Consider the following 16,357-nt stretch of genomic DNA (forward strand, 5'->3'; position numbering starts at 1 on the left):
GCTTTACGTGGAGAGTGTGTTGGAATGTTCATCCAAAACTCATCTATTTTTAGTTAGTGCAGTAAAGTCGCCAGCAAATGTTCTTTGTTCATCCAGTCAAGAATCTGATTTTTTGCCTTCTTTGAGTTCCTTCTTCAAGACCCAATTTTGTGGCATTATTATAGGCAATTTCTTGAGCAATGCCATTGATTTATGTTGCTATTACCGCGCAGTTTGATCCGACGTTTGCATAATTGATTATGAAATAATTATCAATGACGATGTATTAGTCTAGTGGTTCAGGCTGAGCATATCGGATTCCTACTGCTAATCATGCTGGATCTTTTATTTTAATTAATATATACACGCCACGTGTATAAAGATCACGCCATTATTTTATCTAAGAAAAGATTTTTTACACATCAGAGTGTGTATATGTTGATGGAATAATAGATACAACACTACTTGAAATTGAGGTCTCATGAACAAGTTTGACATCATGTGTTCGAGTCCCACCGGACATACGCGTATTTGTCTACGTACTTTATATGAGTTTACTGGAATTTATTTCATAGTTCTTAGTTATATCGGTGTATCGATTGAACCAATGTATACTCGATTACTCAGTTTGTTGAAACACTGATATAATCATTTAATTATCGCTTCTATAAAAAGATTAATTATGATGTTTGAATTTACAGTAATTAATTTATTACTGAATTTACTAATTATTATTTTAAATTTTAATTATGCACATATATTTAAGTTAACTGCACACACTAGTTTTATAATTAATGAGTACGTCACTAGAAAAAAATATTATTATTAGCTATAATATTAGTGGGTATGATTAAAAACTATGGTAAATAATTATTATTAACTACAATTAAATAAAATTTATGCAAAAAACTAGCTTTCCATTATAAAAAAAAAATTATTTTCCATGGATAAGAGCCATAGTTAAAATATTTGTTATAGCCACCATCACAAAACATATGACCAACAATCGTTGCGTAGCTGTAGTCAATGACTATTTTTTGTGGTTATTTGTTATTAACCATGACAATTAATCGTAGTTAAATGTTATAATTCTTCTAGTGCGTACACATGTATAATGATAATTATATGAATATGTTATAAATTCATTAGAGGTGAAATAATTTTTTTTTTCATGGTTAATTACCAATATCAAAATAAAAAATTATGAAAAATACTAATTAGTCATGACTATACAACGACTATTATTCATTGTTTCTGCAAGTAAGACTAGAAAAAAATTAGTATAGTTAAAACCCGAGTAAATTGTTTTCACCATGGCTAAAAACATAGAAAATATTGATTAACTATGATCAAACTTCAGTTTCGCAACGATTTTGTCTAATCGAGGTACATAGTGTTAATTTACTGTAATTTTAAAGTCGTTGCAATTTATATAGAGAATAATTTATTTTTTCGTAGTGATGATGTGACCAAATACAATTTGTGCTACAATCGCTACAAGAATATAACGTTCTACTTTCCATGCATTACACAAAAATATGATATTAGTGACAAGAAATCAAGTGATAATTTTAAAATTGTCACTATAAAATATATATTAAGTAACAATAATTTTTATATTGTCACTCTATAATTATTAGTGACAAGAATCGTATATAAAATTATCACTGTATATAATCAATGACACATATATAGTAACTATAAAATATAGTAAAAACAAGTAATTATTGTTATTAGATCGTCACAACATATGTATATTAATTGTATTTGGTGACAACTTTAATTATACACCACCTTTTGTCACTAATTTTTGCTGATACCCATTTTTACAAAATAATAATAATTATTAAAATTATGAAATATATTATTGTGACGAAATAAAAATTAATGTCACTGAATATATATAATTAGTGATAGTATTAAAATTATGACTTGATTTCTTTTCTCGGTAATTTTATATCTTTTTGTAGTGATGATTAATAATAAATTATCGTAGCAAACGGTCGTCCTTCGAATGTCTAACAGGAAAGTTACTCTTCAATTTCTTGAAATTGTTCTTTTGATTCCACTTTTCTTTTTTCTTTTCTGCTCGTACTTTGTTTAGTCATTAGCTTCTCATAATATCTCCAATAGCATCAATGTGGGTCAATAATCAATCGAGTAGGATAAGATCCTTTCATAGGTCTAGTGAAGCCTGCCTTGGCCAAAGTGGCCGAGAAGGCCGTGACGCAGGCTGGTCGAGGACATGGCCTCAACCAGCAGGTTGATCGAGGTGGGTGCCTCGACCGCTTGGGCCTAGGCAATCGGTATGCTTCCGCTCGATGGTCGGGGCCTCCTCCTCACCTTACTTTTCTTAGAAGGTGCAATGTTTGTATATCCATGACTCTAATTGGGGTCTTTGTGCTCTGTCGTTTGATTCTCCTCTTCCTTCCACGATCTCAAAAAGTCCTTTATCGAGGCTGGGTTGTTTGACCGAGTTTACGACTTGATGGGTCATTTATCTTATGGTATTTTTCCTTTCTTACATTGATCCATTTCTTTTATGATTGTGACTTATGATTTCTCATATATGTGTTATCTCTTGTATGGAAAAAAGATTTCTTTGGAGCAAGTGCGTTGATTCAAAGCTTCTGGGGAAAATCCTTCTGAAAACTCCTCGTGAGTTCGCCCTCCCCATAGTAAGGGTTCTAGTGAGAGGCGAGGATCCATCCTTCAGTGGTTGAGGATGCTTCTGGTGGTCGACACTCCCCACCTCTTACTTTCGAGGGGAGTGATTCCAAGTGTTTGCGGGATCTTTTCTTAGTATCTTTCCATCTTTTCTCCATCTCCAAGAGTTACACGCCACTTACCACTTGATATAACCACCTCAAGTATCACAAACCAAATATTCAATCAATCTTGTACTGCCTTTTGGATAAAATTAAACAAAAAGAAAATAGAATCAAACATTACCGATGTCTCTTGCCATCCTCGGCTTTCAGGATTCGGAAGTAAATGGACCAACAAGCTTATTAGAAAAGTTGTTCTCATCACACAAACCTTGTCTATTTCTCAACCTCGGATGTATTAGATTTTATGAGTTATATACAGATTTCCGGGCCATAGACAAATTGTTCCAGCAGATGGTCATGAAGAAATTCAAAGAGAAAATGAAAGAGTGGTTTTATGCATCAATCCCGCGTATATAACATTAGCATCTGAGTGACAGAATCTCAACTACAAAGTGGTACAATATTGCTCGAGTTACCAATTCCTACAAAAACCCATTTCTGCCTGAGTGAGTCCCAATAATACCTCACATTGTAACATCTTTTTCATCCAAAGAAAATCAGTCTGCATAAACAATATGCAAAAACCAATTCAAATGATAAAAGGTAATCTAACTATCAGCTCCCATAGTTTAATCAGGCTGCGAGCAAGATATCGGCTAAGAAGCCAGTTCAGTTTAAGTCAGCCAAATTGTTGTAGGCCAAAAGATCGGCAGCACGTGCATGAGTGACGTGAATTCTCATGGTCCAGCTGTTTTGTTCCCTCTTTCTTCTTTTAAGAAACCAAACTCGGAAGGCTCAAGGAATACTGACTAGAACTTGTTGTAAATGACTGATGATGTCCTCAGCGACAATTTCAGGGGAGAACCTTCTCATCATGTCAAGCCTGGCCTTCATTCCTTTAGTTTTAGCTTCATCGTGATTGCTCATTACGTGCCTCATCAGAAGTTGCAGCTTATCAGCGGAAGGTTCAGCCCACAAATGCCCCTTAAATGGTCCTTCTTTCACTTCAGTCATTCCCTCAACCGGCAGTGGATAGCTATTCTCGTCAGTCAAATACTCAGTCGGCCCTGACCAGTTTGTGGTGATCACCGGCAGTGACATTGCCATCGCCTCAACGATTGGACGACCCCAACCTTCCCCTCTAGATGGCAGAACGAACACATTAGCTGACACATACAATCCTGGTAGATCAATCTGAGCTATATGACCATCAATCACATAAATTGGAGCCCAACCATTAGCAGGCTTCTCCAGATCAGAATCCTCAACATACTCAACAATCTTGTTAGCAAAATCTCTGTCCGTGTGGTATGCGTTAGTCAATAAATACAAAGCAACATCATCAACTCCAGAGAACTCCTGCAAATAAGACCTCAACAGCACATCCCACCCCTTTCTATATTCCCATTTGAAAACACTCAAGAAAACAAACTGTTTTCTCAAATTTGATTTATCCAATCCTAATACAAGACTGCCTATTGAAGCCAAGTCCAACGGCTCAACCTTAAACGGATCGAAGAACTCCAAATCAACAGGCTGAACAACCTTCCTAACCTTGATTGGATCAATCCCACTTTGCCTAAATGTATTAACATGGAAATCAGTAGGAACCCAAACATGATCCATTCTATTACACCTCCTCACATGCTCCAAATTCACTCTATCAGTCTCAAACATGGTCCTCCCAATGACAACCTTAAACCGACCATAACCAGTCGGCGGGCAAGGAAAGGTCTCAAACAGAGGGGGATACCAAGCACCAGGTTCACTATGACAAACCACAATAGTCTGATCCAATCTACACTGAGTCTGATGAAGCTCGAGAGCCAAGATTCTCATCTCCGAAGGCAAACCCTCCCAGAACTCAACATTCTCTTGATCACCATGCTGCTCAATTCTCAATTTAAAAAATGGGTTCTTTTGCTTCCTAATGTAACTGTTCAGTGCTAAGATGTAAGACCAGGCTTCTGAGCTATACCCACCACCTGAAAGAAAAGGGGCCATCCATAGGATACAGTAAGGGGTCTCAGTAATTTCCTTGTGTTCAACCACAGTAAACCGGAGAAATTTCAACAATTCTTGAAAAACATTAGGGTGGGGAGAAATGGTTGCTTTTAGAAGGTACACCCTGAAGAGGGTTGTTCTGGTTATTACGCCCAATGAGATGGCTAAGAACAGTATCAAGATCGAGAGAAAACAAAAGGGTTTCATTGAAAAAGATGAAACGGGAATCCTAGTGGGTTTTGGGATCTGGGCTTCTTGGTTTTCATCTGCATCCATCCTTACACCCTAACTACAAATTTCTGAGGTCATATACGGCAAGAATTACGTACAAAAATACACACACACATATATATATATGCGTGTTAATCTAGATTGAGAGATAGAGAGTACTGGAAGTAGGGAAAAATCTGGGTCGGGGTCGGAGGAGAAGAAGAAGAATGAATCAGAAGTGGTTCTTCCAGTTTCGTCGACGGGGAGAGAGGAGAACAAACAAATTCCATTTCTTTGCATTCCGACCCCTTCTTTTCAATAAAATACCTTAATCACCCCCCAAATATCCAACTATCTCGTCATTTTGCACACTGACTAGGTGAAATCTTCAATTTACACCTTTGTGTGTACTAAGATTGCAAACTAAATTATGCAAGAGTAATCTGTATCTATACTATACATAATTAGAAGGGGTGAATTGGTATTTCAATTATTTTTTTCTATTTTCATGCATTTTTTTAGCATATTTTTTTTTATAAATTAGTATTAACTTAGTATATTGTATATACTTAATTAAATAATAAATTTTTGAGAAGGTTTTGTCTTAAATTATATTGACATTAAAATTTTAGAATAAAGTTATTAATTAAAAATTCAAAATAAATTGGCTAATAATTGATTTCAAATTAAAGTCCATAATAAATTTGAGCTTTTTATATTTTCAAGACAACAAATCTGTATAAGTGTTCATACTAGATTTGGGTCTTATGTATTTTTCAAATTGATCCAAGATATGTATAAATTATTCTTTTATTTTAGAGTAGTTAATTTGATCAAATCTAATGAGTCCATGTCAAAAGCTACGAGGTTTAAGCTCAACAGATGTGAGCCCAAGCTACTATAGCCCCAGTCATGCCTATAAAAAGGGTCATCCACCGCCGAAATAAAATGACATACAACATTCAAGACAAGTCCCTACATACAACACAGAAGACACAACAAATCAAAACACCAATGTCCAAAACTCTCTGCCACAAAGAAACTCTGCAATCGCAAAGGTTCCATGTATTCCTCGGCATCAAATATTTAAGCCTTGATACCAAATTTCAAAACGACACGGAGTTTGCTCGACAAATTCGAAGGAGATTACATATTCACATTCAAGAATAAGTTTCAAGCCCTTGATCCTCATAGTGAGCAAAGAATTAGAGGATTATCTTTAAACCAGAGATTGTATCCACTTTCCATTTAAATTAATAAAATCTCATTTGGTCCATAGTATTTCTTGTCTTGTAATTATTTTTGCAGACATAAAATTTTTTATATAAATAAATAGTGTCATAAACTTCACGTACATATAAGGTGTACCACAAATTCCTAGCAATAATAATGATTGAAACTATCTTTTTAGGAAATAATACTAATAAAATTTATTTATCTATTTATTTATTTAATAGGGAATAAATAGGATAAAACGTGCAATTTACAGTTAAGTGTATAAAAGAAATATTAGTTAATATTTAAACTATTTTGATTTCATATTTTAACAAATAAAATTTTTAGCTTGGATTTTATGTAGAGATATATGTATCATATCTCACTCCATTCCATAATATTAAGGTAGTATTTGGTTGTAAACATAATTTTTTCATCTAAAAAAAATTAAATATATTTCACCATTTAAAAAAAAAAAAAGATTATCACATCACCATCTATAACACTACAAGAAAATTGTTCAATAGCAAGGAAAAAAATTAACGTCGAGATAATTAGAAGTAAAACTCTCGTTGCTGATCTATATTATCTAATACAATAAATTTACTTACTAATAAATTTAGCAATAAACTGTTTATAAAAAATATTAAATAATGAGATTAGTAACAAAAATTTTACTTGCTAATCAGTTTGACGCTGATTTTAGCATCAATTTTTTTTGTTAATTATTGATCATTTTTCTTGTAGTGTAATCATTATTTTTTTCTAATACTATTTGTGCATCGCATCAACTATGGTCAAGATGCTTTTATCCCACATCCAATCAAATATTTTAAATAAAATCTTACCTCAACCAGACTCATTCCACTTCAATTTTGCTCATTAAATTGAGAAAAGATGAGATGAATAACATGGGGTTACAGTTACATTTCCATATTGGTTGGAAATAGAAAAATAGATCATTGAAGTCTTGCTTAAGTTGTGAAGTGGAGGTCTCACAACTATGAAGTTGTGCGTTTGAGTCATACCTAAATAAATTTTATTTAAAAATACAAAAAAAAAAACAAAGAAATGGAGAAATAGAAGAATTCACATTATCTACCACACGTGCTTTCTCTTTCGGATTTAATTTATTCAGGAATTTCAGAACATATATCTATCATCAAAAGAAATTATAAGTAAGAGGTTATGTAGGCAAGTATCCCATAATAGTTGTAAACTTGTGGATGAGAAGTTTGAGCGGTTTATAATCCTCAAGGCGTTATCTCTAACGAGGCCCTTCTAAGGGCAAAATCGTTAAACTTATACGAAATCAAAGCAGACAATATATTATGCAACGGTGGCATTGATCGAATGTAAGCCAAATCAATATGTAAGTATAAATTAAATATAAATATTTATTTTTCATATATATATATTGATGTGTATCAGGGTCCAGTAGTACCATAAGAATCAAAGGATATCTTCACAAAAGTTTTATGATTATCTGAGGACTAACCTGAAAGAGAGCAATTAGCACTCGAATACTTACATCTATAAATGATTTTGACAGAATAAAATAAGATAAAATTTAGATAACATGAGATAAAATAATTGGTGTAATGAAGTTCGGAGTGCTTGAACAAGAAGTTGGAAGTAGAAATATGAGTGTAGAGTGCAGAAAAATAGCAAGTCGTGCATAGCCTTATTGTTCGAGGGGGAAAGTATGCTGAATAAGAAGACACTTACCTGTTGACTAAGCTTAGGTCTCTATTTAGAGAAATTCAAGAGAGATCCCAAGTTGATTAGTTAGGGGCAAGCTGGATATCATCAGAATCCTTAGAATGTCAACTTCGAAATGATAATACCTATCTCTGATTTGAAATTATCATCTAAGAATATGACTATTTGAATATGCCTTAGTCAACTATGAATGTAGGAAATTAGTTACTTGTTGCTTCCAGCAACCGATTCCAACATAATATGGGGTCTTAGCTGACGCTCTTTTGAGGTGACGTTGCCCTTAATGTGTAGAATTTAGCTGACGTGGCAACCTTGGTATTTGGCGTTTGAGCTTGTTGGTTAGGTTTCATTTATGAGCTCTGACTCATGAATCTGAACGGTAAGAAAAGGTTGGAGGCCTTGCTGCTGGGGAATTGTATCGGACGGACAACAAGGTTTGGGCCTGCTGGGCTGAGTGAATTGGGGCTCGACTTTTTGGAATTAGGCCATATTTGGACTTTGGCTTGAAAAATATCGACATAGGCATCATCACTCCCCCTCCCCCTCTCCAGTAGTGCAAGACTTGTGTTGGACTACTGGAGTAGGAAGAATAATCATTTCTACTCAAGGTCTTTTTCCTATTCCAAGAATTTTTTGTACTTGATGAATTTTCCTTCTTGGGATTCTGAGCAGAACCATTGCCATCTAAATGCAAACTTTATTCACATAACAATTTCTTATTACTATCCATAAAATCAAAGTTCCTGGAGGTGTTTGCAAACTAATTATGTTTTTAAAGTGCTTTAAACAAAAACTATACTTTTTTAAAAATATAATTGTTTATGTACGTGTATAAATATATTCATAAATATATTTATGAATATATTCATAAAGTTAAATATATAATTTATAGTTAGTCACAAAAATATTAAATTCATTATATTATTTATGTTTCTGTCACTGAAACATTAGTATTATACAATTATGTTTTTAAAATAAATTGATAATAATTATTTTAGTTTAAGAAAACTATTTACTTTTATTATTTGTGATTTACTTTCTAAATTTAATTGCTACTACTAAATAAAAAATAATTTTCAAAATTAAAATTTTGTATTTCGTATTCACTAGTGATCATATTTTGTTATCTTGTATCAAATCAATTAATATAAGAATAAAAAGAATAATATTAAAAAATTCAATAGTAAAATAAAAATAATTAGTCAAAGCTCCTTACTTTGGATTGTTTTAATCATAAGTTATACTTATTAGTATTCTCAAAATGATACATCGATTATACAATGAAAAAAATTTACAAGCTAAAAATAATTATCTAATATTAATATTAAAATAAAATCAGTTAGTCAGAAACCACTTGATTTAAATTTTCAATAATATTTTTAATTTAATAAAATTGAATATATTTATTCTATATTATATTTTTATTGTTTGAAGTTTGGATTAGTATTTACATGTTACTCATATACTATTCATTTTAAATTTTACTATGCCATAGTAATTCTTTTTCTTAGTAAATATTTAGGATCTTTCCTAGCAAATTAAGTGTGTTACAATATTATTTGTTTATTTTAGAATCACTCTAATTTCTCAAGTTTATTTCTTAACGTTAACATCCCGAAATTTTAGCTTTGTCTCAAATTGATCCCTATGATCATATTATAATTAAGGATAAAATAACAAGTTTAGATTTTTTTCCTCACTTTTGTCCCTAAATTTATAAGTTGTCGACATGGAGTTAGTGCCACTACAAATAGGGGAAATTAGATTCGTAGAATGATGAATCGGTCACATTTAAGAATCCAAATTTGTATATATGTACAATAAAAAATTTTATTTAAATCAGATTCTGTCAAAGCACAATAAATCATACAATAAGTATGATGTATTTGACATGTAATCTTCTTAAATAGTGCACCAATTACGTGATAAATGTATTATATTTGCCGTATAACTAGTTCATAGTTGACCAAATTCAATTAAAAAAAAATTCTATGCAAAGTACTCCTCGTGATACATTGTGATAGGGATAATTCGTTGGATCGTATCTTCTAAGGGCAAAATAGTCAACTTATATTCTGTTTTTTTTCATTGATTGATTATGTTCTATTTTTATTTTTGGTTTATTTATTTTGTTGAAGAGAAGTTGAAAACTAATATATTTTAATAATGAGTAAAATTTTAGAATGACTGTAAATATATATTATGTGAAACGTTAGTACGACATAATATTGATACAATTATGTGATCACTAATATATTATGAAAGTATCAAAATTCCAAGGAATATCCCATTAAGTGTATAAATATTTTTTCACAATAAGAGACTCGCACTATTAGTATTATTTTTACCTCTAGCATATTATGATAAAAATTAAAAGTATAATTTCAAAATAAATTTCTACTGTTCGTATTAGAATCAAATCGAGGAAAAATCGTATTTTTGGTTGCATATGTTAGAGCTTTTTTTCAATTTAATCACATTCGTTACAGATTTTTTGAAAAAATTGCATTTCATAAGTTGAAAATTTTCTTAACGTTAGTACTCACGTGCAGTTTTTGTCCAACAATATTAGTTTTCACTTGCATTTTTTGTCCAATAACATTTTTTGTCCAATAATTGACGAGAAAATGTCCAAAAAATTGCTAACAACTATTGGCCAGAAAATGCACATGACAACTAAAATTGAGAAACTTTCAACTTTCAAGATACAATATGAGAAAATTATGATAAATAGGACTAAATTAAGAAGAAAACCTATCATATGAAACCAAAAATATAATTGTTTCTAAAATCAATTAGTTAGAATTAACTCATTTTAAATTTTTAAAAGTATTTCTAATTTTATTTATTATTTCATATATATATCATTTTTTAAGTTTATATTAGTATTTTATATATTATTTTAATACGTTCATTTTAAATTTTACTGTGCCTAAATTAATATTTTTAATTTTTAAAAATAACTGCTAAAGACTAATCATGTAGAAATAATGTTTGTCTATTTATTAATTTTAATTGAATATATATTATTAATGTCCAAATAATTTAGAGCAATCAGGACTCTTAGTCATTCTTTTGATAAAATTTTATCTTTTAAAACTAATTTTAATTTATTATTTAAAGCATTATTTAAAAATATAAACGTCTTTTCACAATAGGAACAAACACACGAGGATTATACTTTTATATATAGTATAGATAGATTTAAAAGACATGTAAGGAGTAGTACACCTTCGTATATAGTTCAATCTAAAATACAAACGTCCCCTATAAACTATTATCCAAAGAAAATCAATCTACATGCTGCAGGGAAGACGCAAATTATTAATAGCACACACAGAAACGAAACCCACCTTCACGAAATTCTACAGTGAATACAAAGATCAGAAGAAGGCTACGCACAGTTGATTATCCCATGAGAAACACTACGAAAGAGGTGTGGGTTTCAAAAGATTATCAACGCATCGCGAGCTTAAAGGGAAAAGACCGCAATTTGATAATAGTTCCCCTTGACAATGGCAGGAAAGTTCTTTCTACAGTAACAGGGCAGCAGGTTTCACATCTTTGAGTGAATGCGACTGAGGGTGGCTTCGATCGATCCATGTGGTTCATCCGTTGGTAAATATACATCATCTTCAAACTGTAATAATCATCAAAATGTATATATGATTCAGCATAATATATATAGTTCAACAACTACACATTAACGACGTTTGTGAAGTATTTCACAAGTGGTTGGCCATCCGTACTTCCGTCAAGGATTTGACTAACTACATGGAGTTCTCTAGTTTAAAGACAAAAACGTTTTTGATCCATGCTTTAGAAAACTCTAAAAACAAGAATTCATTAGAAGAATGTGTATGATGTAGTTGGAAGAAAACCAGATGCTCTCGACTCCTAAGGTAAAAGAACAAGAATTATGGGTGGGTTCTTTAGCCAATCATATTCAGAGCAAGCAAATCACATATCTCTTTCCAGATTCAAGGAGTGTCAACTTAAATGATGTCTTAGGATAAAGATGGGTAATTATATATTCATCCAAATTTAGTACAATAAAGGTATGTTTAATTTCTTAGGTGACAATATTGACTTCAATAAGGTTATCAAAGTCAGTCACACATGGCCCTTACTTTGGATATTCTCAATGTTTATAAAATTCTATTTTATAGTATATAGATTATAACAATAAGGTGGGAAACATACCTTTACAATTACTGGATTATCTTTGCTTGATAAGTTGACTGGAAGAAAGTGAAGATTTGGCATTTTCAACTTAACTGATGACACATCAGGAACCCTGAAATGCAATTAGCAAAGAGTCAAAAAATGGTAGGCAAATACGTGTTTTTATGTAACCACAGAAACCAGAATAAGCAATGATATCAAGGATGCTCAGAAGGGGGACTCTAGATTGAAGTGTTCCCAGAAGGAGGTCATTGTTATGTCTCTCCCAGATCCAGAGAGAAATTACAGTTACCTGGCAAGCACGGCCTTTGCCATGTAATAGAGAGTACTTTGAACAGATGGACTATATACTCCTCCTTTAATAGGACCAAAGAAAGTTTCAATCAAAACCTTTTTCACATCCATATATTTCTCCGTGAAGTATAATTCTTTTGCAGGGATACTTGCAAGAGTCTCAAAAGGGTACCTACATCAGAAACAAACATGAGCACATACTGTAACTTTGAGAGACAAGAAATCTGATCACCATCTGAAAAAATATAGTACAAGTACAATTGCTTATAAGTTCCTGATTTGAATTCCCAAAATTACTGTTTTTGTTTTGTACACGAACTCACGCATAAAATATACCTCCAAAATGCAGTGACCTCTGTTGCCAGCATCCTCTCTCGTGTTTCAGGCAATATTGTGTACTTATCCCTGATGAATCCTTCAAAACCAGACTGTCACAATGTAAAATCCAGTGAGAGAGACAAATAGGAAGATTATTCTGACAGATTCAAGAGTCAAAGGAGTACGGCAAAGAATTATCACTTGCATTCTGTATGAATGGAAATTTTTCCATTGAAAGATGTACAATAAATTCTTCATGCTTACAACTCCAGAAACAATTTTTCTTCCATTCTCTATTTGACAAATCAATCGTGTGCTTTATTCTTCAAGATGACATGAATTAGTAACTCGTTGAGTTGGACAATCTTTTAAGGAAAAACAAGCCAAAATTTCTAAAACTTGCCTTTTTAGGAGGTATGAAAAGGACCTCAAATATGGTATCCAAAATATATAGTTATGAATCAAAAGAACTCATAATAAGTTTCACGAGTAATTGAAACAACCAACTTTCAGATATGTGAAGTCCAATACATAAACAGCTTCAAATAAAAGGCAAGCATGATTTCAATTATAAATGAAGGCAATGATGATATTAATTGGTTAACAAAAGCTGTACCATGTCAATTTGCAATTTATGGGCAAAGACACCAAGTAAACCCACACAGTGGAGACATTTCAAAACTTCAGCTCTCATCACCAGCATGGTGGCGAGGGGGACCTATATGCTATCTTTAGCCAATAGTTTTACTGCTAATTTTCTACAAGGTTCAACATTCAAGGATATGAATCAGGTAAATTATATGATGATATGTAAACAGTTGTCATCCCATTCATTCCAGTGGCCACTGAAGTACATGGGGCCACAGGCAAGGATTAGCATGTTGCTATTTATAGCAGTATAAGCAGGTAAAAGAAAGTGCTTATTCTAACTCGGAAAAGTATAATAGATGTTAGGGTATCCAAATAATTAATGCATAGAAAAACCGGAAAGACTTAAAAAACGACATGGTGGGAAGAATGGGGTCCTGCTTCGGGAGTTGAGAAGCTTAAGAGTTCAGGGGTGAAAAAAATCATTCAAATGCTTGTTACTTGATGACATAAAAGCTTTGAAGTTCATGTTTGAATTTCTAACACGACGAAAACAGGATGGATGGCACTTGATCACTTTGACTACATTGAGTAAACCACATATTTGACATGACGCAAAGTCCTCTATTTATATGAGGCTAATGAGAATATCCAGAAAATTCTGGTTGGTCGGGTTGTATTGGGGGCACAAAACAACTCTCCGGCCCACTCAACTCAGACACAGTTTAGCTTCAACTCACTTGTGTTGTCTTCAGCACTGCCAATCCTTCAATACCAGAAACAATCTGCAGTGCGCCAGACTTCTTCACTATCACTTCAGTTGTGTGCTTCTCAGATCCAAGCTTGAAACCTTGAGAAGAGACATTAGACAAAAATTACTAAAGAAAATCATAGATAACCTATTGCCCTCTGCCCCCCAATAGCCAAAATGATTATAGCAGAAATGAAATCCCAGAAGCACATTGAAGATTATCATTCCAGACCAGTCCTCAGAATGATTGATCAGAAAACTTTAATCAAAAGTGATCATTATGAGCAACGTTCATCAAGTTTGCTTGATTAATGGCTAAGTTTATTTGAGCTTGATTAATGGCTAGAGGAAGGGCTTCCCCAAGAGAACAAGTGTCATGAATATGAGCACATTCACCAAGTTGAGCACTTTCATTTGGATCCTTCCCTAGGGAAAAATGCAGAAATCAATGTGCACCACATCAACTCACCATGTTCATGTGGTTGACCATCTATGCAAATGCGCTCCCATGGCTTCTCAATTATATTAATTATAGCAGCAGTAACCTGAAAAAAGTAATGAGATCAAATGCTTTTTGATCGTATTGCTCATTGAGAAGTTACACAGTTCGTCAACCCATGGGTAACATGCCTCTAGTAGCAGTAAACTGAAGTTCTATTTGTTACTTTGAAACACTAGTTGTATGAATGAAAATAGTTTAGCATGACAATATCCAACACGAAGCCAAATACATCAACAAAAGGGTTGCTAACATCATAACTTATATCAAACCAGAAAATTTTCGTAATTCTCATAACTATATCGAAAAAGCTATCTCAAACTATAGATGTCACAATGACACGCATAGAACTAATAATGGTAGACTGTAGAAAACCAACAAAAACAAGCTCTATATGTGCGTCGTATTAAATTATTTACTGGAATCCTCACCAATAGGGAAAACAAAGCTCACTTCAATAGCTTGCATCATTGAGGATTTAATCTTTGCATGTTACTAACAATGATAAACATATTAAAAGAAAAGCAGGAAAAATAAATTCAGAGACGAGATTCTTATATTAAGGCAGTTCAATAAATCCACGAAACATAATTTTTTCTTTTCCTTGTGGCTAAGTTACTAGATATTTATGAAATCATTCTGACATAACATTATCATTTAATGTATGTCAGATGCAATGAAGCCCATTTATTATGTGGGTCATATGTTCCAAAATCATGCTTGATTTCAACTCAATCACAGAGGTTACAAGCTCAAAGAAACCTTATTCTTAAGCATTAACTGACGTAGGTAAGACTCGCACAACGGCATAGTTGGCATTGTTCATAAACCTCTCAAACTATTACCTGCTGATAAAAGGATGTAAAGTGCTTGCCAAGTACAATGGCAAATTCCTCTGATGAAAGAGGTTGATTGCATTCTTTAGCTTTCACATACACCTGCAACACAACCGTGTGAGCAACAAACAACTAGAAACATGATTCTACTTATCATCGGTCTACTCATAGACATGAAACTGTTTTGGATCATTAAATTGCACAACCACAAGCTAACAGATTGTGAAACCATTATGTTAACTTTTTTCTCCAGGGAGTCTCATGTGCACACTCTAAGATATCAGAATTGTGTAAAATACATCTAGAAGCAGCTTACAACAAATGCTAAACCAGTTTGGAGCATAATAGCAAACTATATGTAAATAACTTTCGTCCAACAATTATGCTGTTGTTGACAGATTAAAAAATATGTATATTGAGAAAATTAGAAAAACATAGAAGAAATTAATCACCTGAAAGATAGTTGTGCCAGGAAATTCATACAGGCCTCACCCAATTATAACAGAGTGTAGGTCAAGTTGCATAATGGGCCGGGCCTTGGACAGGATTGGCCCGTTGGTTTTTAGTCGACCGGTCCTACGTATTAGTACCAGGACCAGCTCGACCCAGTAGGGGCTGGGCCTGTGCCAGGCCTAGCGGGCCAGTCCAAGCTGAGCCTATTTTTTAGATTAAATAAAACTACAATACATAACATGCTATGAAATTTTAATTTATTTATTTAACTTAATTATATTAATCAAGTTTTGGATTCTTTAATTTTTTAATACTCTGAAGTTTTTATTCCATTAGTTTGTAAATTACTAATATTCGTCTATTTTTGTTCAAAGTTTATTCTAAGTCTTTTTGGTAAAACTATTTGTAGTGTATTGTTAGATCTAAAGTGCTTATCTTATCCTAAGTTTTATTGTTCAATTTATATCTTAGTTTATTTTTTATTCTTACTTTCATCCCCCCCCCCCCCAGAAAAACAAATAACTTTTCTTAA

General features: G+C 32.7%; 2 protein-coding genes across 2 annotated transcripts in view; both read right to left on the reverse strand.

Moving 5' to 3' along the window:
- LOC105161009 lies at window positions 3,117-5,272 on the reverse strand. The gene has a single exon (XM_011078556.2). The coding sequence runs from the start codon at window positions 5,028-5,030 to the stop codon at window positions 3,546-3,548; it is 1,485 nt and encodes a 494-aa protein (XP_011076858.1). The 5' UTR covers window positions 5,031-5,272; the 3' UTR covers window positions 3,117-3,545.
- Window positions 11,075-16,357, reverse strand: part of LOC105161011 (uricase) — a 6,484-nt gene continuing 1,201 nt past the window's right edge. Inside the window, exons 2-8 of the mRNA XM_011078557.2 lie at window positions 15,382-15,474; window positions 14,507-14,582; window positions 14,027-14,136; window positions 12,717-12,808; window positions 12,379-12,552; window positions 12,105-12,198; window positions 11,075-11,541 (exon numbers count right to left, since the gene is read on the reverse strand). Of these exons, the coding sequence (XP_011076859.1) occupies window positions 11,458-11,541; window positions 12,105-12,198; window positions 12,379-12,552; window positions 12,717-12,808; window positions 14,027-14,136; window positions 14,507-14,582; window positions 15,382-15,474 (723 nt within the window). The 3' untranslated portion in view covers window positions 11,075-11,457. The remainder of the gene's footprint in view (window positions 11,542-12,104; window positions 12,199-12,378; window positions 12,553-12,716; window positions 12,809-14,026; window positions 14,137-14,506; window positions 14,583-15,381; window positions 15,475-16,357) is intronic.

The sequence above is a fragment of the Sesamum indicum genome, linkage group LG4 (genome assembly GCF_000512975.1).
Source record: "Sesamum indicum cultivar Zhongzhi No. 13 linkage group LG4, S_indicum_v1.0, whole genome shotgun sequence".
NCBI lineage: Eukaryota > Viridiplantae > Streptophyta > Magnoliopsida > Lamiales > Pedaliaceae > Sesamum > Sesamum indicum.